This window comes from Nyctereutes procyonoides, unplaced genomic scaffold, assembly GCF_905146905.1.
Source record: "Nyctereutes procyonoides isolate TBG_1078 unplaced genomic scaffold, NYPRO_anot_genome, whole genome shotgun sequence".
In the NCBI taxonomy this organism is placed as follows: Eukaryota; Metazoa; Chordata; class Mammalia; order Carnivora; family Canidae; genus Nyctereutes; species Nyctereutes procyonoides.
In genome coordinates this window covers 1,517,422-1,543,761 of record NW_026575028.1, presented here as the reverse complement: position 1 = coordinate 1,543,761, position 26,340 = coordinate 1,517,422, and the positions used below count along the sequence as shown (strand labels likewise).

The window sequence follows — 26,340 nt, the reverse complement described above, 5'->3', positions numbered from 1 at the left end:
GTAGGCCTTGAGCAGTTCTGCTGACTGTGTACTATACTCCTTTATACTCCTATATACTCCTTATACCATGGCCCCTCCCCTTAGCGATGTCATGACTGTTCCCCTCCTCCAACTGGAAGGAAACTAGAAGAGGGCCCTGCTAACTCCTCAGAGGCCAGAGTAACCTCTTCATCTCCCTTGTTATAGCATTTATCGCCTTCAATATAATGGGCAAAGCAAGATGGACAGAGAAAAGGAGGAGAGGGGAGGGCAACAGAGGAGAGGTAATGGCAGGGAAAATTTAACTTAAATGTTAACATAAAGGGGCATGAGTTTGATTTTTAAAGAAAGAGAAAAATATGAGCTTTATGATTATAAAATCATGTTTGAAGCATGAAAGGAAGTGATGACATTATCTTGTTCAAGCAAAAAAGTAAAAACAAAGAAGTTAACTGAGATAAAACAACAACAACAACTCAAGAGTGGGGGGCACCCAGCTGGCTCAGTCAGTAGAGCAGGTGACTCTTTTTTTTTTTAACTTACTTTTTTATTGGAGTTCAATTTGCCAACATATAGCATAACGCCCAGTGCTCATTCCGCCAAGTGCCCCCCTCAATGCCCATCACGGAGTCAGCCCAACCCCCCACCCACCTCCCTTTCCACTACCCCTTGTTCATTTCCCAGAGTTAAGAGTCTCTCATGTTCTGTCACCCTCACTGATATTTTCACTCATTTTCTCTCCTTTCCCTTTATTCCCTTTCACTATTTTTTATATTCCCCAAATGCATGAGACCATATAATGTTTGTCCTTCTCCGATTGACTTACTTCACTCAGCATAATACCCTCCAGTTCCATCCACGTCGAAGCAAATGGTGGGTATTTGTCATTCCTAATGGCTGAGTAATATTCTATTGTATACATATACCACATCTTATTTATCCATTCATCTTTCAATGGACACACCGAGAGAGCAGGTGACTCTTGATCTCAGGGTCATGAGTTCAAGCCCCATGCTGGGCATTGAGCCTATTTAAAATAAAAATAAAATACATTTAATTTTTTTTTGAATATCCATTTGAAATGGTTTAAGAGGTGCTCTTGCTTGAAAGAAAACATATGAATTATATGACCTACCAGAGTTTCTTTCAGTTCAGAGCCCCTTTGGACTTGATTAGAGGAGAATGTTGTCAACCAGAATTCTCCAGGAATAGGGTATTGTAGCTCACTGGCCATCCACTCTCCTGCCTTGGCAAATCTGCTGTGAGGTATGTGATATAGTTTGTCTCTGACAATGCAGGATTGTGCAATGCTGCATGGTCATCACTTCTAAGCCTCTGATAATCCCAAGAACCTCGGCATTATAGGGGCCCAGAAGAAGGCTCTCTGACCAGGAACAGCCTCACAATTACGAGTTTATATGTGGTATTTTTGGAAAAGTCTTGTCACCTACACGAAGCCACAAAACTCTTTGACCAATGGATCTGCCCTTTCAGCCTCACCTAGGGTAGGCACCCACGAAAGTACTGATTTTATTTTAATTTGGTGTTTTGCAAATGGATTGACACACCTGGGAGCTGGAAGTAGCTCAGCAAAGGGATTAAAGGAGAGATGAAACATCCTAAATTTCCCTTTAATCCATTTCTTCCAATAACCAGTGCTCAGCCCCCAAACAGAGCCACCCACAGTACAGTTGCCTTTGACTTCAAACACCCACCCCTCCCTTCCTTCCATATAAACACTGGGAGATAAAAGTCCCATGTCACATCAAGATATATTATCTGTCAGAAGGTTGTTAGTGAAGAAGAAGGAGTGACAGCTCCTTGCTATGATTGCTTGCTGATGTGGAAAATCATCATCTGATAATGGAGGGAGATTAACCACATACTACATTGCCATCATCAGGGCACGTGGCATGGAAGACCAGTGGAAGGAGCACAGAAACTGAGATTGTTGGCTTACAGTAGTGAACAGTTTGGGGAAGACCTCCTAAGGTCATACATATGTTTGTTTGAGAGACACATTTGTGCATTCATTCAATGCATGTTTAAGTACCAACTGGTCACTCGAATACCAGGAAAAAATAAACACAGTCAGTGTCCTAAGAGGACTTATAGCCTAGTTAAGGAGACAGATGCATAAACAGGTTACAGCAGAGAGTTGAAGGCATGGACAAGTTACTGGAGAAATTCAGAGGAGAGGCAGTAGCATTTGGGAGAGGATGAACAGGGCTGCCTCCCCAGGGAATGATTCTAAAAGGGTGCCATTAGAATCAGGGTGGGTTAGTCATTGTCACAGGCAATCTCCAAATCGAGTCTGTTGCTTGGAACAGTGAAGGTTACTTCTTGTTCCACAGTTCAGTGTGGATTTGGTGTTGTTAGGAGGGGAAGTTTACCTCCACACAGTCTTCAGGAACCAGGACTTCTTCCTACTAGCAGCTATACCATCCCCTGGGCCTCAGAAGCCTCCGTGGATCCTCCACATCTGGTCAGCAGAAGAAGGAAGGGAGAGGGAGTGTGGAGGGGCATGCAGGTGGCTTTGAAAGCCAGGTCTAGGAGTGTGGGTGTGGCTCCCATCCCATGTCAGAATAGTTTTCAGCTCCAGCTAAGTGCTGGGGCAGAGAGGGGAGGAAGAAGAAGAACAACTGGGGTTGGGTGGACACATGACAGGGACTGTGATACCCGCAGACTGAGAGCAGTTCACAAGGCCAAGAGGATGAGAAAGGACATTGTAAACTGAGGGAGCCACATATATCAAGTGTAGAAGCAAGTAATAGGAGGAAGGAGAAGAGGAGGAGGAGGAAGAAGAAAAAGATCTTAGGGTGCATGGGGAGAAACCAAAGATAGAACCAGAAGGAAGACAACCCTGGTCCCAAAGGGCTTCAGATATGGGCTTTATCCTGTGGATAAGAAGGAACCACCAAAGAGTTCCCTGTTGAAAGGTCACCACACCCTTGATGGGAGCAAGTGGTTAGAGGGAAGGAGAAGCTGAAATCAGGGAGGTCAGTCATTTCAGGGGCTGATATGGCCAAAATGAGGGTCAAAGAAGGGGAACGGATTGCAAAGATGGCACTCCACCAGGCACCTGCATCCACTAGGACAGTCCTGGGGGCTAGCCGATTAAGGAGTCTTTGGAATAAATGCCCTGTGCTTTTCCAGACCCCGGGATGGTTGGAGGAATTACAGCAGTGACCTGTCCCACTGAAAGACTCCCCCTGGAAGTTTGTTTGTCCTGGAAGTTTGTTTGGGAGCTATGTCAACCCTTGGTCCCAGCTGTTCAAGGCCTGTTTCTATCCATGACCATAAACCAACAAGCAGTATCTTTCCCCTGACAGGTACCATATATAGAATTCAAGTGACTCTATGTCATTTAATCCCTGCCCTTATGATTAAGTGACTTATGAAAAAAGAAAAAAAATTGAGTAACAACCCCAAACATAGGGCTTTGATGGTTCCATCCTTCAGGATTACTTCATCAAATGGAAATGCACATGCCTCTGGTGATAACTATAGTGTTTCCAGAAGAGATTTATGCTCCCATATAATGGGAAAGATTTCGTCTTCTTAAATAACTATAGTACCTGCTGTAAGTGCTGGACTATTAATCATTGTGATCACTTTGTGTTTAAGCCTCATGGTTAGTGGGACAGGACTAGAGCCTGGTTAGAACAACAGAGAATCACCCTAAAGGAGTTGCTTAATAGAAAGGTGGTCCCTTGGGAAGATGGATGGAACTCTTAAAACCAGAAGACAAAAATGTCAGTGTTAGGCTGGGCTGAAGGCATTGGAAGAGGGAAAGCTGGAACGGGGAAGGCCAATCCAGTTAAGTATTATTCCTGCCTCCGTCTAGGCTGCTGTGACAAATTACCATAGGCTGCCTGGCTTAAACAACAGACATTTATTTCTCATAGTTCTGGAGGCTACAAGTCCAAGATCAGAGTGCCAACATGGTCAAGTTCTCAGTGAGGGTCCTCTTCCTGTTTATAGAGCGTGTCTTCTTGCTGTGTCCTTACATAGTAAAAAGAACGCATGCTATCTCCCTGACCTCTTAAGGCCACTAATCCCAATCCTAAAGGCTATATACTTGTGACCTAATGACCTCCGAAAGGCCCCACCTCCAAATGCCATCACATTGGGATTAGAGTTTTAACATACAAATTTGGGGCAACACAAACATTCAGTCCATTGCAGTAACCTTTCTGTATCCCTATAGTGGGCCCTGGATTCCTTCTTTAGCCAAGTGGATATCTCCAGCACAATCAGAAAATCACAGAATCCTAAAGTCCTGGCATACAAAGGGGTCTTTAGATCCCTGAGTCTATCTCCCAGCCTCTGGGCAGAACCATGCAGCATCCAGTCGTGCCTTACCTACCTGTTAAGTGCCCTGAAGGCTAAAAGAAGCATCTGGATTATATTTCTATAGGGCCCTATTTCCTCTAGAACTGATTTGTTTTCTGAAGAGAGTCAAGGGCAGATTTCCTTCCCATTCATGGTGCTTACAAACTTACTTTCTCTCAAAGATGCATGCAGGTTTCAACACTGTCAGGGAAAATCACAGAATGTACATATTGTGGGTGACATAGTGGGAACTGGGCAAAGGACTTCTGGAACAGAACAACAGTGTTGTTCATTTCCAAACACCTGACTTCAAACCTAAACTTGGGCTTCACTGAAAAAGCCATAACTTTCCTCCTCCTGCCCCCAGTTTGGATCCACCAGCAGGACCCACACATGTCATGACATTCAGCACCACCCATCCTCAAACAGGAGGATGAACAAGCAAATGTGTTTGCACTTAAGACCCTATTCCCAAAATACTGTCCATGAATGAATGATCTCCTGCGAAGGTCATTAAGGAAGATGGAAGTAAAGGAGTCGAATGTCTTGTTCCAGGTGAAATCTCCAGATAGCCTAGGAGGAAAAAAAAAAAAGAGAAGAGAAAGATTTAACCATTTACTCAGATTCATGTGCATATATACTGTTTGCAATATAGACTTAATTCATATTAGTTTATCACACTGACCAAAACTATCCCCAGCAAAGATCTGTAAGGGTGATTCACTAGACAGAGCCTTGATAAAAGAAGTTTAAAGTTTGTCCTTTCCAAAAATATATATTTGAAATTTGACAAGTTTCTCTGGTGTTGGTTTGTTTTTTTTTTGTTTGTTTGTTTGTTTGTTTGTTTTTTACTAAAAAGTATGGGTGTTAAGATATTTTTTTGTATTCTTTTAAGATACTTTTTAAATGTCTAGATCAAAAAGCTTTTGATGTTTTCCTAAATCATGTTAAAAAATTCATGTGCCAAACATAAAGTTGGTTTTGACTAATACACCTGAACTCTTCTACGCAGGGTTTCACAGTGCCTCATCACAGGAACACAAACAGTCCAAGATTAGTGGTCAAGAGAAAATACAAACACAGGACCCAAAGCTGTTAAGGAATTATACAAGAGCCCTGGGACCTGTCTGTGCTTTGCTTGGGTGTGATATAATAGATCTGTTCTCAACGACTTACTGATGAGGTGGAAAGCCTTAATTATATGCTTGACAGGCTGGCTATAAGGGGAAAAGTCTTTGTTTACCTTCCCATTTCCAAATTTCAAATCAGCCTGTCCAACCATTTTCAATAACTCATGAGATATGATAATGGTATCTAATATCAGGCCAGTTATTATGTTAACAAAATTCTCTGAAAATAGCAACACATACATGTAGACACACACACACACACACACAACATCCACATGGGCAAGAAAAAATTGAGGACCCTTTCTTTTCAGAAATATTCAGAATTCAAGTCTCATATTTATTATCACTTGCTTTGGTAAGCCAAGTTCAGTATGACTAGAAGCTTGGCGTGATGTCTGCTGTGCCCAGCAGAAGCAGAGAAAAAGATCCTCCACTATCACCTGAAAGGAGAGCCTCTGCTTGGCATGGAAAGTAATGCCAATGGTAGAAGGTCCTAGCCCCCTCGACCCACAGCCTGTTTTGCCATTTGGCAATGACTAAGAAGTTGCAATGGTCACTTGCTGACAACCAAGCAAGTGCCCTAGGTTTTCAGCAGGAAGATCCCACACTTTAGTAAAAATCGTAGACCTTCTTCTTGAGCCTCTCAGATGGTATACAATCATTTTTTTAATAAATTAATTTTTATTGGTGTTCAATTTACCAACATACAGAATAACACCCAGTGCTCATCCCGTCAAGTGTCCCCCTCAGTGCCCGTCACCCATTCACCCCCACCCCCCACCCCCCTCCCCTTCCACCACCCCTAGTTCGTTTCCCAGAGTTAAGAGTTGGTATACAATCATTTTCATTAATTATAATTTCCATAATCACATTAATCCATGCAGTCATGTCCCTTGATTAGAGGAATTGAGAGTACAGGAATGTGAGATGAATTGGCCTTCACCTCTCTCTCCTAGCAGGATGAGTTTTTGGGTGGAGAGAGTCCATGTGTCGTAGTGGAACTGAGGAGACTGGGATAAACAGGCCGCCCAAGCTTCCAGCTCCCACTCAGTTACCAACCACCAATCTATCATTCTTAGCCCCTTCAAAGGTAAAAAGAGGGGTTGGGCCAGACAGCTGCAAAAACCCCTTCCAGATCTGTGTTTTGTTTCTATAGTTCTAAATGGGCACACATTAACTTTAGTCCTAAGAATCTGAACCAAACCTGGGTCTTTCCAATCCATCATACTCCAGAGGAATTTAGTCAGTTCTAGAAGCCTGCAGCTTCCAGACTCCAAGGATTGGTATAGGGTCTCCTGAAGGACTCCTCGAACCCTGGAAACCAGCCTGTTCTTCCACAGACCCTCCTGGCACCACATTCTGCCCTCCCTGCCTTGAAAGCCCAGCTCCACCATCTGCCTTTGGAACTGCATTGTCTCTGCTCCTACTTTCCTACCCTTACCTCCCCCTCCACCATTCCTCACTCCCAGAACACCTACACAAGGCCTGCACAATACAGTGTGTCTATTTATCCATCTTCTACCATCTGCCGTGTGTCGTACCTTGTGAGGGTGGGAACTTGGTATTCTCAACACCAGCGCAGAGCTGGGCAGATAGGCAGTCAATGAATCTCCACTAGAAAGGGGGTGGAGATAGGGGGAGAAAAGTGGGGTTGGCCCAAATGTCTGGAACTCTGCCATTAGGAGCAGATGACTGGGGCCTGCCTCGTCACTGTGTCAGAACTAAAACCAGGAAGGGCCAGATCTGATCCAGCAGAGGATATATAATGAATCAGACATACAAATTGAATGCTTCATCTTCCATTTCTTGTCTGCCAACATTTCTTTCTAACTTCTGGAAGAGGACAGGATCATTCCATGGTGTTTTTCTTCAGGTCCTCGCCTCTTCTCCCCTTTATTCTTCTAATACTCCCAGAGAAGTGTCAGAAATACCATTATTTTGTTTCTCTCTCCATGAGGTCAGATAGCTGGCTAGTAGTGGCAGTCAGGAAATGGTTAAGAGAGTACCAAGGATAAATGCTTAGCTGCTTCTTTAGGATGGGAAAGCTGAATACTTTAAGGCTTGAAAAGGTCAACTCTCTTCCAAAGGGGCAGAGGTTTGATTTCATCCATTATGTGGTCTTTGGCATAATGCTCGTTTCATTCACTGGATGCAATGGAGATTTATGGAGTAAATGTTATCACAAGCTGAGACTTAATGAGATCTCAACTGTATCTCCTGGATGTAGTGGAAAGCAACCATTCTGGTAATAAATAGAGAACAGCGTCTAATTTGTAAATTCCCCTTTCCGTTTCTAAGTTTAATCAGATCAGTGAAACTGAACGGAATTGTTGATGACCCAAAATTATTTTCCATGCCTCAGTCTGGCTAGGAAGGATGGCTCCTAACGGAAATGGCATGTTGCTCTGGAAATGGTAGGGGATGACATTTGTCATTAGGCTAATCCAGTTGTTGCATACTAAAATAAATAAATATGTTTAGACCAAAATCTATTTAAAACCAAACTGGAACTGAGTCTCCATTTTGCTGTTACTAGTGTCACTGGTTCATAGAAGCAAAGATTCTTTCCAAATAAGCTATAGAAATCTGTGGCAGGATCCCTCTAAAAGGGCCCAGGACCCATGTGATTTCATATTGACCCAAAGAGGCATCCAGAGTAAGGCTAGAAGGGCCACCATGGTGCCCAGGTTGTGGTCATAAATAGCCTTTTATGGCATGGCAGATGGCAGGTTAGGAGAGCAGAACACAATCTCTGGCAGGTTGTTGGTTTCATTTAGGGTTTTAAAAAAAAGAATTAAAGGAGCTCAAAAGGGAGGTAAATGCAACTACCTTCTTTCCAGTTGCACTTACGGTTTCTCGCGGTTAATGGTAGTTAAAGATTTTTACAGATTGTCTTCTCATGAGCTGTTAAGTATTTCCAGGGCAGGGACCATGGCCCGGGTAAGTCACTGCTAGCACACAGTAGGAACTTCATGAATATTTCATGAAAGGACTGACAACAATGATGAAGACATGGAGGAGGTTGATGGCCCCAAAGGGAACATGGTTAACTACAGCTGATCTTAGGAATTGGCCCTGGGAGCACATACATCATCACTAATAAGTGTTCAGACTCCAGATGACCTTTTAGATGCAAAGCAAGTGATCTTGAGATACCTCTGTTTAGCCTGCATTTTGCTTTTCCTTTCCCCAATAAATACATACAGTGTTCAGGCATTCTACACATGGAATATTATTATTGAAAATTATGAACAACAGCTACCACTTATTAAGTACCTCCTCTAACTCATAGTATCTTTAATCCTCACTTAAGCCTCCAGGATCTGTAATATTATCTCCATTTTTTTCAGATGAGAAAGATGAGGTTCAGATAATTTGCCCAAGACCAAGCAGCTAACAGGAGACTTAGCCAGGATTCATGCCCAAGGCTGCCTGACTCTAATGGCCAGCCTTTCTCTTTTGTCAGGCAGGAGAGAGTCAAGCACGAAGAACAAGGTAGACCTCAAAATACCTGGTGATAGGTAGGAGAAGTAGAGGGGAAGGAAGACCCCAGAAAGCAGTCAGGAGACCTGGTTCCTAGTCTCAGCTCCACTACAAAGTGTTCTGTGATCTCACAAACCCTTCCCTTCCTAGGCCTCAGTTTCCTAGGATGTAAAAGTAATAACCAGTCTCTGGTTTTCCATAAATACTTGAGCATTCTGATCCCTTAGAGCCCCCTCTGGCACTTTTTCTTTGAGTCCTATATTCCAGAAGTGATGAGTGGCTGGGCCAGGGAGACAATGTCCTCATTTTGCAGACCCTGGTTCTCCTCCTCTTGGCTGAGCAGCAGGTGGCTACAAGATAGAAGCCTCTCTCCAGCATCCAGCAGCTACTTCATGGCCCACATTCTTCTGCTCTGTTCCCAGAGCCAGTATCCTGATAACTTTGATTTGCCTTGAAAGCATCGAATGGTAGAATTTCAGCACCAGCAAGTGTCACGGAGGTTCATTCCTGCTCCCCGGGTGTCTCCATCTACACATGAAACTCCTCTATAGCATCCATACAATAGTCTTTTCCCCTTTCTTGAACATTCTGTGGGAGGAACTCACTCAGTCACAAGAAACCCCTTCTATTTTTGTGCACCTCCAGTTTTTATAAAATTTTTCTCCTGAGCTGACACCTGCAGCTGTTTCACTTCCACACACTGGTCTGAGGTGTCAGGGGTGCAACAGTGCTCTCCCAATGGCAGTGCTAATTATCCTGACTCAGCTAATTATTCACACTAATTGCTTCTCTATCTCCGCTCTCCCTCCTGCCTTATGGCTCCATTAGGGGTGTGCTTCTGACATCATTGCCCACCTCTTCTCATTGGTCTTCCCAGTAACCAATGAGGGAAGCACTGAGCTGTTAAGACTATGTGTCTTTCCTAGACACTGAGTTAGTACTGAGGAGAACCCTGGAACTCAGGGCTCCTGATTCTGACATAGACAGGTTCCACAACACCTCTCAGCCTGTGTCTCTTTCCCCAACCCCCATCCAACCCCTCTTTCCTCACCAGTGCTGACCTCTGTGCCTGGTCCCTTCTGTCTGTTGCAAGGAGGCTCACTATCCTACAGTTTTATTGTATAAAAAATGGGCTACTGTCTCCTTTCTTCTTTCCCTAAATCAGGCAAATGCCCTAGCTTCACTCCTTTTCAGCTAGCCATCAGATAAGGATTACTCCCACAGTGCAAGTAACAAAAGAAGTAGAGTTGCGTGAATCTGCCTGAGGTCCCCATGTCCCCATGATACAGACCCACCAACACCTGTTCATCATGTTATCTACGCAACTGGCCCTTCTTTTCCATATTTGAAAAGAAGTTCCTTGTCCTATCTGCCATGACAGAGACTCCATCTGAAAACCAGAACTTCTGTGTCCTTCCTTCTAGGTTTCCTGAGCCACTGAGCACACAGCACGAATCCTCATAGAATCTAGGATCCAGAAGGGAAGCAATGACCAAGAGGTAGCACTGCACCCCAGGCAGTGAGGCTCAGGTGAACCCAAGGTCTTGCCTCCCATTTAAAGTGGATTTGGGGAGCATTAGCATTCCAGCTTCCTGCCAGTGCCTCCAGGCCTTGTGCTTGTTGAAACAGTGGTCCCTGTTCTCTAGGTTTCAAAAACCCTTTCTCTCTTCTGAAAGAACAGTCGGCCTCTCCAGCAAGCCCAACTCTCCTGAGAAATGACAGAAGAGTTCTAAGATTAGGGAAAAGAGGGAGGAAGGATGAAGGGAGAAATAATACCTTTGAGTCAGATTAAATCTTGGAAGGAAGAATCTAGAAGGAGAGGCTATTGAATAGAATAATAGAATGACATTGTCTGGTATTAAAACCTACCAGTTCTTCTTGTACATTAGGTTTGGCGTTGGTTTCTGCTTTTCTGCCTGGTTCAGAGTCACCCCTGCTGCTGTGGGCATGACCAACCCTACCCAGCAGTGGCTAAGTCTTGGCCCTTCCCAGTATAGCCCAAGAGGGAGGAAGGAGCCTTCAGTGGGTGGCTGACTGTGCATGTTCCAGTCCCCACCCTGATGAAACAGAATGAATGAAACCATGCTGACCCTGGCCCATCCCAGACATGCTCATTTGTACCCTTCTCTGAGGGTGAAGAAGAGCCATGGCAGAGAACTAAATGGGGCATATTTGTTCTGGTGCTGACCAGTGCTTGTGGATGGCCTCCCTGGCCTCCAGCAGAAGTTATGAGTCCTGCTCCCGGCCCTGCAGCACTTCCAATCTGGTTTCCCAGAGAAATCAGCATCGTGCCATAGAAGGTGCCCTGCTTGCTCAAAGCTGTGGTGGGAAGAAAAGGACAGGCGAGTAAAGCAGAAAAAAGCGGGTGAGTCAGTGAGGTACAGTTCTTCCTTCCATTCATGAGCCAGAGTCAAAGGCACTGTTGGCTGGGGAACAACAGCGAGCAGAAGACAGACAAAATCTGCATCCTCACCCTGGCTCTGCTCCTGCAAAGCCTCAGTCTCCTCATCTAGAGACTGTGAATGAAGACACCTTCCCTGGCTGTCTCCCAGGGTGGTTGTGAGAATTAAAATGGCATCGTTTCCTGAGCATAATGAGAAACAGAGCTGTACTCTTTCTAGCGAGCAGAGAAAGGACTGTATATATACCAGAACATTGAAATACTTGGTACAAATAGTACATGTTTCGGGAGAAAGAATGCTGATTCTGTGGAATTCAAGGAGGCTTCAGGAAGGCAGTAGGACTTGGAGGGAAAGAGGCTCTTGTCCCAGTGGAGGAGCCCAGGGAACATTCCAGCAGGGCAAAGACCAGATGAAGATGGGTGCAAGCACCTTGCATACAATGGCACCAAACCAAGCTGGCCCCATGTGGCATATACCAGAGATGAAGAGGAGAGCTGAATGCCTGGCCCCGAGTATTCACTGGGTGGAGATGGAATGGGAGTTTGGATGAGTAGAGTGAAAGCAAATCACAGGGGCCTCGGGAGGTGGGCCTCGGGTTTTGTGTGGAGCAGGACAGTGATGTGACTTGATAAAATGGTACTGAGGGAAGGTTCCCCTAGTAGACGAGAGAATCAGGTAAGGACTTCAAGAACCCCTCCTGTGTGGGTCCCCCACTCCACTCCCCGCAAACAGTCCACAACATGATGATGCATCCTTGTTGTAAAGCTCAGTTTATTTTTTCTAAGCAAAAGAAACCTTAGGAAACTCCACTTAAACCCCCAGCAAAGGCTTGAAAACTGCCAATAATGAGCAACTCTTAGTGTCTCAAAGCAGCCAGGCCACTTTAGAATTGTTTCTTATGTTAGGGCAAAAATCTTCACGCCCCAGTTATTCTTTCATGCCTTATCCTTGTAGAACTACTCTAACCAGGCAATATCTTCCCCTGAAGTGAAAAGACTCCAAATATTTGAGGAGGGCGATGAGGCCTCCTAACCTACCTTATCTAGATTAAACCTTTCTAATTTTTCCCAGAACATGACATACCACCCTTCACCATCCCAGAAGTTCTCTACCTGAGAACTTCATCTCTGGCTGCTGCCCCTCAGGAACATGATCCTGAGCTCTTAACCCCATCCTAACAGGATCTAACTGATGCAGAGGAAGGGATCGCCCCTTTCCTGGGTCTTTGCCCAAATGGAGCAGAAAGGAGGAACATAACAACTGCAGACCTCCAGCAGGCAGAGCTGGGAGATTAATCCAAGTAAAGGACTTACCACAGAGGAGGGCAAGTTGATTGATACTCTGACAGCTGCCCATAAACTCGATGAAATGGCGGGGCTGAAGAGGCACCATGGGGTTGGGAGCTAAAGTGACTCACTTCACATAAATGCCACTAATGGAGGCAGCCTAGAAATTTAAGGCAGCAACTTCCTTGCATGCAGGAGGAGAAGGCAAGGTTAAGACCCTTCCATAGAGACAATGCTCCTTACCCAAGGCGGCTACTGCTCTGTGGGTAACCACATCTTTCGAGATTGTGCTGGGCCCCTGGAGGTTCTCCTGGCAGGATCTGACCTGGGTCAAGATTATCTTGAGCAGCAGAAAGCAATGAAGGGGAAGCAGAGCCCAAGAGAAAAGAGAACATGAGAGTGAATTGTGAGCTCTCTATAGCCTTTGTAAACAGCAGTGAGCAAGGTGCAAAGTGTAAAACTCACCCACAGTGGAACTTTTAAATTCCGGGGGTGAGCTCAGCTATGATATTCCAGGGTGGACTTTCATTCTCTCTGTGATGTAAGTGGGTGGCAAGTGAGGAAGATGGCAGCACTGGATGGTGGAAAGAGGACTGTTCCTGTATCACCAACTAGCCTTGTGAGCCTGGGCACACCACTGACCTTCTCTGAACCTTAATATTCTCACTTGTAAAATGAAGCCTACCCCTTCTAGCCCTGCAATGCCGGTAGAATTCAGATCTCACTCTGCAGTGAAGAAACTGAGGCACCAGAGAGTGAAGTACCTTGTCCAAGGTCACAGAGCTCCAAAGTGGCAGAGACAGGTTGCAGACTCAGGCCACCTGGCACCAGAACCCATGCTCCTAACCATGCTGCTCTACTTACTGCTTCCTCCTCTTTGTCCAGAAGAGCTGACAGGGAGGCCCTGGGCAGGATTATGAAATAAGTGGCTTCTCCCACTTATTAAGTATTAAGATAGAAATGACTGATACTACTATTACACATCCAAAAGTATTTGCACTCTGAGGGTACAAGACCCTAAAATGAAGAATGACCAGTAGACATCAATGGCCTGGCTTGAAGAGGGATTGGAGACACAAGTCTTCTCTGTCCCTTTTATAGGAAAGCACATGGGGGACCAGCTACTGCTAAACCAGGCATTTGGGACTAGAATAATGTCCTTCTTCCAGCCTAAAATTACTTTGTGCCTAAAAGAATTGAGCTTCCAAAGAGAATTTACACAGAAAGGCCACTTTCATCTATGTCCAGAAGATCCCATCTCAACTCCAGGGGCTGTAGTGAGCTCTGTTTTCCACGGGGATGTCCACGCTCTCCTGTGTGATCAGATGTCCTCTTTCCCCCAACATGCCAAGGGCCTGAACATGTTCCACACTATCCTGCCACCCCTAATGAAAGTGGGGAAGGGTGGGGGAGGAAGGAGGGCCATGAGCCAAAGTTCAGACATCTGTTTGATGTACCTGAACTTCCTTCCCCTGCCTTCTCCTGCTACTGCCCACCTCCCCTTACCTGAGTCGATACCTGACTCAGTGGCGCCACAATTGTGGAGAGAAACTTTCTGCTTGGGAACACTGTTTAGAGCCTGCTAAGAGCACAACAACCCTAGTTTTCTTCTTTGGATTATGGCTGCAGATCAAGGGCAGGCATTTATGCCTCCTCCCAGTTTATAGCAGTAATAATAATTATGATGATGGCACATCATGCTTATATTGTGCCTTTTTAATAAGGCCACTTTGTTTGGCTTCTTAATATTTAATCCTGCTTTATATTTACTTTCTGATGGCTTAACATCAACTGGGTTTTAATTGCTTATGTGGAAGAAGCCTTGCTGGGCCTTGGCTGGCATGAAGCTTCTGAAAAGGCTCTGGAGGCTGTGGCACCTTTCTCTGTGATCTTTCAACCCAGACCGTCTGCCATGGCTGGGCTCCATTTTGCTTTCTCTCTCATCTCTTCATTCTTTTCTATAATCTACTTTTCTCCTCTCCTCCCTTTTTTTCCCTTAGAAGAGACCTACAATCCGTCATCTGATTTAATTTATTAATGTAAAAGATGAAGACAATTAGATCCCAAATCATCATGTGATTTGTACAAGGTTTGGAGCTATTTTGTGGCAAGGCCAAGGCAAGGATCATCTTTGGCATTTCCTAGACTCACGGTACTAGGGAGATTCATAAATCTCTGAGCTGGATAAAGAGATCCTTCACCTGTCAGCCTGAGACTATACTTGGCCATTTTTGATCTATCAAACTGTATAGAAACCTAGTAAAGGGCAGCCCAGGTGGCTCAGCGGTTTAGCGCCACCTTCAGCCCAGGGCCTGATCCTGGAGACCTGGGATGGTGTCCCACGTCGGGCTCCCTGCCTGGAGCCTGCTTCTCCCTCTACCGGTGTCTCTGCCTCTCTCTCTCTCCTCTCTGTGTTTCTCATGAATACATCTCACTTGGCAGTGGGATGCTACTATCTACCTTGCTGTGGACCAGAGGGCTACATCAGTCAGGCTCCTGATAGAAAACAGATAGACTTGTAAAGTAGGTGATTTAAGAAGAGGTTAATAAAAAGATGCAGGAAGGTTTAAGGAAGTCAACAAGGAATGATGGAGTACCCTAGGGATAGTACCGGTGGGCCTGCTGGAAGGACTTGAAGGGACAAAGTGAAGGAGCAGTTTCCAGAAATCAGAAGGAGTAGCCATGAGGAGAGGGTCACATAATCAGACCTGTGGTCTTTAGCAACAAGAGGCATCCATACCAGCCCTGCATGCAGTACGAGGGAAATAAATACCTCAGCTTCACTTTCCTCAGGCCTCATATACATCCTGCTGGCACTTCCCATTAGTCAACGCAGCACAAAGCCCTAGCCTAAGAGAAGTTGTTGATGTAGTTTACAAAGGTCAGCCTATTAGAGTACAAGTCATAGCAGAGAGGGATGAAGGATGATCTGAAGGACAAACCCTCAAGATGTCCAGCTTATAGGAGAGCCCCTAAAACTCCATAAAGATAAAATCTAATACTACTAGGATCTGAAAGGGAGTCCAAAGAATTCTGATATAAAGATTCTGGCCTTGAGAAAATTATAACTTAGGGAGATAAATCTAATACTCATAAACTATAAGAAAAACAGATTAAAATCAGTTGGTAATATTAGCAAATACTTATAGCACTCACCATTTTACAAAGCTTTTGTAAGTATTATTTCACTTAATCCTTACTAGAACTTCATGAGCTAAATAGTATCATTAATCTCTTTTTACATATAGAGAAACCTCAGAAAGGTTAAATAACTTAACTGTTTCAGGGCTAGGAGAAGATGGAACTAAAACTTGAATTCACATTTTATTTTTAAATTTTCATGGATCCCAATGTTCCAGGAGATCAGAAGAGGGGACTCTGTGGCAGTGGGTGGTCACAAAAGGCTCCACAAATGAGAACTGGGCCTCCAGGAATGGATGAAATTTGACTAGTTGAGGAGTCAGCCCGTCTTTTTTCTGAAGGGTAGTTAGTAGTTGTTTTAGGCTTTGCCAGCTGCATGGAGCCTCTATTGCAACCACTCAGCTCTTCTGCTGTAGTGTGAAAGCAGCTGCAGACAATACATAAGCAAAAGGGCATGGCTATGTTCCAGTAAAACTTTATTTACAAAACAAATAGCAGTCCGGATTTGGTCCAAGGGCTATTTTTTTCTTGACCCCTTGACTATTGTCCCATAGTTCTGTAAGCCAGAAGTCCGATATCAAGGCATCAGCAGGCTTGGTTCCTTCTGAGAGGCATGACGGAGGGACGGGCTCCAGGTCTCTCTCTATGGCTTGTAGATGGCCATCTTCTCCCTGTGTCTTCACGTTGTCTTCTCTGTGTGTGTGTCTGTGTCCAGATTTCTTCTTCTGATCAGCATACCAGTCACATTGGTTTAGAACCTGCCCTTGTTATCTCATTTTTATTTTAATTACTTTTTTAAAGACCCTTTCTCCAAACAGAGCTGCACTCTAAAATACAGGGGCTAGGACTTCATATGAATTTCTGAGAGGCACACTCGGCCATCACACATAACATGGAGCCAGACTATAGGAGCTTTAGATTCCAGATTGGAGTCAGTGGGGTAGGAAATTAGGAATACTTTTGCATGTTAGTCATAACTCTGATTAGTACTTATTAGTATTAATATTATTAGTATATTACCACTCATATACAGAAAAGATAATAAAATGGGTATCTGCCAATTAAATGACAAATTGTTTCATTCATCCCAAGAGAGCGTGGAAGCCTGAGCAGCTGGATCCCAGTAGTCTGGCAGACCCAGGAATCAGCCCATTGGCTCCATACAGCATTCCACAGCACTGGAGAAGGTCAGGTTGGGTGAGAAATGCCCTCCGCATCTTGGGCTTCTGACACCCCTACCGCTGCCGGGGATGTCTGGCCCTGATGCACCAACCCTCTCTCAACAAAAGGAGATAAAAGATTGTTAGCAGTTGATGAGTAACGAGGCTGCCAGCTAAATTCCAGAATGAAGACTGGGCATTTTTCTTAGCAGATCTTGAGAGAGGACAGCTATTCCTGCTGAAAGTCACAACAGAACATTGCAAAGCCCCGTTCCTGGGATAGTATCAAAGAAAGCCCTTTGGGTGACCAAAGATTTCAGAATGAGGCAGATTTCTCCATCTCTCCCAGGTCCATTCCTCATTCCCTTACGTGGAGCTTTGTTCTATTGTCACCCAGTCAATTGTGATGCATAAAAATATCTAAGGCAGACAGCCTCAAGAATTTTTATGTGTGGATTGTTCTTCACGTATCTCCCCTAATCCTTGTGGTAGGAAAAAAAGAAGCAGGAGGAAAAAAAGAGTAAAGGAAAGGATACCTAAGAGATTTTGCTTACCGTTTACTTTGTGAATTGCTTGCTAAGTAATCTTAGTGACTTTCATTTTCTTTATCAAAACTAACATTGGTCTTACTCTCAAACCTTGGTAAGAGCACCTTTTGGAGTCATTTTTTATGCATGTGGATGAGTATGGCCATCTTTGGGGATACATATTACATCATGGTAGCTAAATGAAGTTCTAATTTCTTTTTATGGAAAGCATGAGTGATAACACACTGGGACAACCTGGAGCAGATTCACCACTTGGAGGTTTGTTTTAAGTGGTATGAGGAACTGACTAGAGACATTTGTTTTACAGAGAACTCTGTTGACCACAGCTTTGGAAAAGCGGGCCAACTAATCTGTGCAACCATGCTTTCAAAGCACTATCTGGTGTTTAATGAAGGATTCTTAAATTTTAGTAAATAAACCATCAGAGGGTTAGCAAACCCAAATGTACTCAGAACTGCCAATCTTCACCATGGCTTAGATCTAGTGCTCCTCCAGCATAATTCATATGATTTCCAGACTTAGGAGATTATCCCATATAGGAAATGGCTTTTTATAATCCCCCCAGAATCCACACGACTATTCTCCAAGCAGTCAGAGGAGACATTGGTTGCTGTGAGACAAGAACTGGCTCCCTTGAGATGCAGAACTCATCTACTAAGCACTATTCAAACAAGAGTTGCCACCAAGAGAAAATATTTTGGAGAGAGAAGTCTTAATTCAGGATATAATCAGTTGTTGGTGAGATGGAGTCAACACAACTCATTGTAGAAGTTGTGATATTACTAAAAATGTAATTATGTCATACACCACCTGCAATGGCAGCTGTTAATTTCTCTTTCAGGAAAATCTCATTTTCTTTGGAAATCTTCTCAGCAGAAGTCAAGAAACAGGACAGCGAGATTTGATGTATAGTACCTGCTAACAATGAAGTTAGAAAGTTAGAAAACTAGCTTCTTCTCTAGCATTCTTTCTCAGTAAAATCCTTCCTAAATCATTCAAGAGGCATATGTCATTTCTGTAGAGGGCATGTTATTATGACACAGTCAGCAGAGGAGCAGACATCAAGCTTCACTTTACAAGCACCAAGAGAGTTGCCTTTAGGGTAGAGGTTCTTTGCCATCTTTCTGCTTTAATTTCCAGCCAATTCATCATCTGAGTGGCCAAAGAAAGAGGGAGGGTCTCCAGCTTATCCACCAAAAAAGTATCTAGCATTTATAATTCTCATCTTTCAACAGTTTGGGCACTAGATTCCAAGAAGGAATCCAAGTTCGTGTCTCTAGGGCAACAAATCCCTTAAAGAATCAACTATGATCCTGCTGCCTAACCCCTTAATAATAGGAACACAAACTGCATTTTCACCCATCTTATTCTCTTAGGTATTTTCAGGATAAACTATCACAAATTGACACTAATATGTTAATGTACTGCTCCTTCCTTGTGAGGTATTTTCATTTCAGCAAGGAACCTTCAGATATACAGCTTGACCCCAAAAAAGCAAATCTGGCAACACTATTGCACACTCTTAAGGGAGATGATTTATGTGCTCTTCAAATCACTTGCCAAGTCAGTGGCTGCCAACTTTGCCCACATGAAAGACCTGGTCAAATTCAGTTATATACCAAACAGCCATGTTTTTATCAAGCTCTTTCTATTGTTTTTAAAGTCATCATGCAGTTATTTCTGAAATCAAACAGTATGGGGCAATATTGATACCAAAGCCAGAAGCTGAATAATGCTTCTGTTGTTTAGCAGGTCACAGTGTTCTGAGCCTTCCATCACTGGCCAGGGCTCCTATTCTCCCAGACAACCATGTGAGCAGCCAAAAACTTGGTAACTGACAGCCTCATGTTGACCTTTACACCTCCAAACAAAAGATCGCTTATGAGATGCTCATATAAGTGACTTATATTAAATTGAGATCTATCTTTTGCTAGAAAGCAAATTGGAACCAAGCCATTCATTTCAGCTCCTGACCCTCAGTGCTTTCTTCATATAGGATTTTTGAGAAGTGTCTTATTCCTTTGTATTAAGCTTTGTATTTTAAAGATGTGTGTTTGGGACATGGCCCTTTACCTAGGTTAAAAATAAGACGGATCCTTTTCTATCAGGAACCAGTCTTCAGAATCCTCACTAACAAGCAGTGTTCAAGGATGCTCACTAAACATGATCCAAGTTTCAGGGGAATAGAGAAGCACCTAAAAACTTGGATTGGCCTTCCCTTCTTCATGCCCTTTCCTGGAACTGATGGGGCAACTTACCAATTCCTCATCACATTACATGCTTCATTCCTAAGTGGTAGCAGATTTCCCACCTCATTAATAAGTCATGACTAAGCTGCCCTCACCACTTATCCCCAGCACCCCTGTAGAGGTCTGGCAGAGGTGTATTTCATGCTAGTTTTGTCAAACAGAGTGGGAAAATTCTCTTTCTCTGGAATTAGATAAAGCATTTGACATCCAGAACTCAAAGTCTACTGCAGAATACAGAGCTCCTCCTCTTCCATTTGTGGTAATCGGCATCTATACAATCTCCCTAGCACCCTATTCTTCAACTATAGCCCAGAGCCAAAAGAAGCTTACAGAATTCTTCTCCCATCAAACTCCTCAAAAGACTAATTGTAGATAAGCAATTGAGCAATTGCTTTGCCTGTTTAAACTGATTAATACATATATGTTTTGGATATGACCAGGTCTGAAACACTTAGTGGGTCTTTATTGAATGGGACTGGATAGTTGAACTGGACAAAGGGGCAAGTAGATCTGTGGACTTTCCATCTGCAAGTGGTATGATCTGAGTGTAAGTGGTAAGAGAGGGTGGATTCACTATAGGTGAGGAAGAGGCCAAGTCATCGGGCCATTTGGTCAGTGTGAAGGGAGGCACCAATGCTATAGTTTGATTGTAGCAGTTACCCGACTGGAGCCTGTAAAAGGGGCACCTCCCCAGGGAGGCAACAGGGATGAATGATGGCCTCTCCCAAGAAGCTCTTCCCTCAAAGCCACTAACTAGATAGACCAGTGTAGACTAAAGCTTCTGCTGGAGTAATTCCTTTTTCTTAGGGTCTATCATTTGTTTTTTGTCATTAATTCATGTGATTTGGGGTTTTGGTTCTACTTTGTTATGTTTTCTTATGTGTTTTGGTTTATTGCTTTTTATAATTCTCTTAGTTTATGTTCAGAGATGAAAATGGATGTTCTATGTGAAAGCTGAGTTCCTTGTTTCTTTCTTTTGCCCTTGGCTGACTGCATGCTCTCTATTGATGTCTTGTTCCTGGTTCTTGACACTGACCATCTTGTCTGTGAAAGGAGGCACTCCAGCGGGCTTGCTTGATCAGAAGAAAGGGAAGTTTGCTTGGTTTAGTCACTCCACAGAAACCCATGGTAATGTTCCCCTGTGCTTTTTGTATGTAAATGTGCATTGGTACATACCAGACTGGATGGGAGGGCATTTTTCTCAATGGCTTGTGATGCAGTGGTCATCAATGTGTGTGTGTGTGTGTGTGTGTGTGTGTGTGTGTGTGTCTATAAGGGATGGTAATTTGTCTGCCTCAAAGCCACTATCTTATCATCTCTTCGTATGTATGAAGTCAGCAGACATGACAATCAGCAGCAGCTGTTATTCCTTGAGGGAACCCTTCCTTTGGATAGTGCCAACCAAGATTAAGGTCACTGTAGATGCCACCTTGGTACTGATACAGGCAGTTCCTTTATTTAGAAGATGATATAGTTCTTCTAAAGCCCAGGCCCACCCATTCTTAATTTGGTTGTCTTTCTAAGCTTAGTACCACCACCATCATACCACTCCATTAAAACATAAGGGGCTCTCTGGGAGCAAAGTGTCACAAAGTCAGAGCTCTTTAATTTTGTTTTTTAAATATTTATTTGTTTGTTTATTTGTGGTGTAGCGGAGAGCAGAGAGAAGGGGGAGAATTCCAGGCAGACTCTGCACTGAGCACAGAGCCCAATGCTGGGCTCAATCTCACAACCCTGAGATCATGACCTGAGCCAAAACCAAGAGTTGGATGCTTAACTGACTGAGCCATTCAGATGCCCCAGAGCTCTTTAACTTTAAACAATGTTGCCTGAAGAGTTAAAGTAACCTTAGGTCAGAGATGGCCAGAGACAGATGGATTGAAAGACTGAAGACTCTTCAACTGTATAACTTCCTCCTTAGTGTGGGTGGAGCAAGGAATCTGGCAAGCTCTGAAGGTGCTGTCTTCCCAACTCCCAGTGCTAAAAGCATCCCTAGGGTCTAGGCTCACACACCAACTCCCTCAGACCTCGGGCTATAAATGGAGTGTAAATGCTATGAAACTCAACACCACCATTTGGCTATTCACCATGCTCCTATGATTATTCCAGAGCCTCATCTCTGGATTTGGCTATAGAAACCTCATCTTATCTTAAGGTAGAGTAGAGAACTAGTCAACAGAGGGCCAATCAAGATGACCATGGTGCAGGGGGTCATGACATTTGTGCTCCCAACCAAGTCCTACCCCAAATACGCTGTGTGAACTTCCCTTCCTTAAACCTCACTTTCCTATAAACTGAAGGGAACATTTAGAGCTGGGTAATATCTAAAGTCTCATCCAGTGCCTACCTTATTTGAAATGGCATCTAGATTTCTTTTTATCCAACTGTATTAAAAAGGAGTCCTAGGGTAGAGAGGTCTCTCATACATCACAGTCAAACATATGGTAAGTCATGGGCTTTCTATTTGGATCTTGCATGTTTCTGAAATGAGTCTCTTCTCACCCACCCATCTTGTCTTCACCCAGAAGAAAATAACCTTGGAAAATTTCCATCCAATAACATTACCCATATAACCACTAAAAGTTTTTCCTGGGCTAGGGGACTCATACATGGTGTTGTATCACCTGATGCCACACCCTCATTAACTGCAGATTCTGTGGCTGTAGAGGATTAGTGATTTTCTCATCATTCAAGGAGTTCTGTTCTTCAAGGAGAATGGAACCAGGACCAATGCTATAATGGCCGCTCTGAAGAACAAGGGTTACCAAAAATAAAACTCATTGTTGTGCCATATTAAAAGGGTAAGAGAAGGTGAAGAGGAAGAGCTCTCTTAAGTGAAACTTCCATTTACATTTTTTAAATAATAATAAAATAATGTTTCTCTAAGCCACTACATCGGGTTCCAAGCTAGAAAATTCCTGCCACCATGGAAATGCAGCCCATTGCTGCCTTGGGGAGGGAGTAGAGATTGACCAGACAGATCGGCACCCGTGGAATTAGATGGTTTATATCCCCAGTCAGCCTGCTGGGGTAGGAACATCAGGATTGCTGGAAGGGGAAGTGACATCTCAGTCTACCTGCAGTCTATTTTCAAATCACATTTAAACTTAATTGGTGGATTCCACAGTTATGCTCCTCATTCCTGGTGTCTGCAGTGCGACTTTGAATCTTAGTACCCGATTCTGGTAATAGTCATCTATTTCAAGCTCCTTATTTCAGATAGCATCCTAGATGGAACCAACTTAGGACCCAGTGTGTACTACAAGAAAGGGGGCAGTCTTCCACATCCATCTAGGACTTCATGAGGCAACAAAAACATCCTTCCTACAAACAAGCTGGACCCCAAGTTTGGGGATGAAACCTCTTAGAATTGGTGGGTGGAGAAAAAAGCAAAATAAAATACCTTCATGAAAGCTTCTCTTTTTATGGCTAGTAGCAGACGCAAATGGAAAAGCTTGCACAGCTTTTCTGAGGGCACAGAGATGAGGGTAAGAAAGGATTCAATGGTCAGTATTTTCAGGAAGTAAGCTCCATTAGTAAACTCACCCTAGACAAGCAGCAGGCATGACGGTCAAGGAAATCCCCAAACTTGGCCATGGCAGTGCCAGTGCCCCAACCTACTCACAGCAGTACTGCTGCCCCCCACTAACAGAAGCTGCTAAGCCTCTCCTCCTCCTAAGCAGCACACAGTCTTGGGACTGGGTGTTTTGAAAACTAATGTTCTTCTCTCCCCTTTTCCTCCCCACCCTCAATGCCTTGTTCTGCATCCCTTTGACTCTTGTAGTGAGCATGCCCACAAGCGAGACCGAGTCTGTCAACACCGAAAACGTGGCTGGAGGTGACATCGAGGGAGAGAACTGCGGGGCCAGACTGGCGTGAGTAGGCACAGAGAGCCCAGGGAATGGGGCTTTTCCAGGGGTGCGGGCCAGGATGATGTGTCTTGAAGTCAGAGTAGGTTGGCCCATCATGAGTGTGGCAGAGGTCAGAGAAACAGAAAGCTCAAGCAGTGACTTGTGTGGGAAAAGAGGGCCCTGGATTGAGTATAGCTCGTAAGCAAGGGGAGGAGTCTTAACACTGAGACCAGTCTCCAGTTCTGTACTCCAGTGAGGGTCTGACTCAGGATTTTGAACCCTTGTCCATTACATCAGAGAAAGACAGGACAGGGGTAGGGGACAGAGAGGGGAGGTTGGGAGTGGCTCCAAAGTCTGTTTCTTCCCAGCCCATCTCACCCACTGTTACATGAGGCACCTTTGTGAGGGTCCCTGGGTCCTGCTAACCACCTTTTCCATTCTGGTAAATGTGACCTGAAGAAGAATAAACAGGTAAGAAAATACCTTGGGATATAATCAACATGTTCTTATCTGCAACTCTAGTTACCCACCTAGTGAAGGGAAACAGAGATGCCTCAGGAGCAAATTGAGTCAATTCAAAATTCACCTGTGCTTAGTCTGGAACATGGCCAACCTCCTCCAAAAGAAGCTCCAGCCTAGATGCCCACAGCTTCTCTTCCCCTGGGCCAGACCCCAGGCCTCAGGCTTCAGGGACCTGACTGGCCCAGGACTGAGCCACATGCACAGAGGAACAGTTCACATTTGGACTATCACAATCACCCATTTTTTATCTTAAAAAATGAAACCAGTCGTCCCTGGGAAACGTTCCCGACCAAAAAAAAATGGTGGAGACAAAATAGTTTAATTGCTAAAATAAGCAAACTGCTGGTTCTATTACCAGCATCTCAGCATAGTCCAAAGATTAAAGTTCTGTCAGATTCTGTCAGGGATTTACATTGACCTCGGGCTTGAGGCCTCCTGGAGCATTCAGGGACTGCTTTGGGACATGGAGCCTGCTTTTCCTATTGGCTTGGTGGTGCAAGAACTGTAAACTCACGCCAGTCACTGAAAGGCACTGCATACAGAAAGCTCTAAGTAGGACCAATCCCAAATAAAATTAGTTTTTAAATAGCTCCATCAGTGGAACAGCATCTTATTTCACCCTTCTTCCCCAAAATGACTCAATAGTCTGAGGAAACCCCAACCCTTTTAAAAAGATTCTCTGTAGGTAGGTCTGAACACAAACCTTGCCAGCCTTGAGAATGGTCTCCAGAAAGGGGAAGGAAAAACAAGGCTTAGGAACAGACCAGCTCTTACAATTTCTATTGCCAGGGTACACGGGGATTTCAGTATCATTCATTCTGACAGTGGCACCAGGGAGTCTGCACTGCAGATTTCTCGGCATCATTGGGAAACAATTATTGTCAAAATGTTGTTAAAATACAGGGCTAATTACATTTTTAAACAGCAGTCCAAGCCTTTTTCTCTTCTCCCTTTGGAACCATACAAAACAAGCACTCAAGTTTTTGCAAATGGGCCCCTGCATACCTTCTAATTCTGTCAGTCCTTTCTGTGGTCTTGCCACAAAGGAGGGTTATAGAAAAGATGGTGGAAGACCCGGCATACCCCAAGTTGCAAACCAGGAGGGACCAGGGAAATTCCTAGCCCTAGGAAGCCACTTGAAAGTACATTTCAGGAGACCATGAAGATCTGTTGGAAGAAGAACATGATTATTCTCCAGAGAGGGAAGCTGGTACCTCTAGTATATCTGTCATTTCCTTGAGGACACATTCTGCAGACTGGAAGAACTCTACAGAAATGGTCCCTGTTAGTCTTATGAATATCCACATTCATGCATCTACTCTGGCATATAAAATGCCTAGACACAGTGCCAGGATTTTATCTGGTGTAGAAGTGACATTAAACAAGTAAATAAGTTGGGATGTCTGGGTGGCTCAGTGGTTGAGCATCTGCTTTCAGCTCAGGGCATGATCCCAGGGTCCTGGGATCAAGTTCTACATTAGGCTTCCTGCGTGGAGCCTGCTTCTCCCTCTGCCTATGTCTCTGCCTCTGTGTGTGTTGTGTCTCTCATAAATAAATAAAATATTTTAAAAATAAAAAATAAACAAGTAAATAAGTCATAAAAATAGGGACAAGGGTTAAGAAGGAAAAGTAGCTATAATGTAGGGTCAATAACAGGCTAGACTGGCAAGTTAGGAAACCATTGTTTTTAAAGATTTTATTTATTTATTCATGAGAGACACAGAGAGAAAGACAGAGACACAGGTAGAGGGAGAAGCAGGTTCCTTGCAGGGAGCCCAATGCGGGACTCATCCCAGGATCCCGGGATCATGCCCTGAGCCAAAGGCAGACACTCAGCCACTGAGCCACCCAGGTGCCTCAAGAAACAATATTTTGAAGAATTCAATTTAAGCTGAGAACTGAAGAGTGAACATACATTATTGAGGTGAAGAGCAAGTAAAAGTGTTCTAGTCCAAGTAAAAGTGTCAGTGTTTTAAACTCTTAGATGAAAGAACTGAGAGGCCAGTGCAGCAGGCCAGCACATGTGGGGGGCGGGGGAGAGATGAGGCTAGAGATGGAACATGGCCTGGTAGGCCCCTAATGATCTTTGTCTATATCACAAGACTATGAGAAATTACAAGAACATGGAGCTAGCTAGGGAGGTTAATCAGATTAGTTTTGCATTCTTGAAGGATTACTTGGATGTCAGGGAAAGAATGGATAGAAGCAAGGCCAACAGGGAACATAGCACAAAACAGTGCAGCAGCCTCGATAG

The 26,340-nt window shown here is 44.1% G+C and overlaps 1 protein-coding gene across 1 annotated transcript in view; it reads left to right on the top strand.

The window, feature by feature from the left end:
- Positions 1-26,340, top strand: part of CACNA1C (calcium voltage-gated channel subunit alpha1 C) — a 754,651-nt gene that overhangs the window by 564,779 nt on the left and 163,532 nt on the right. Inside the window, 1 exon segment of the mRNA XM_055315403.1 lies at positions 23,498-23,588. Coding sequence (XP_055171378.1) covers positions 23,498-23,588 — 91 coding nt within the window.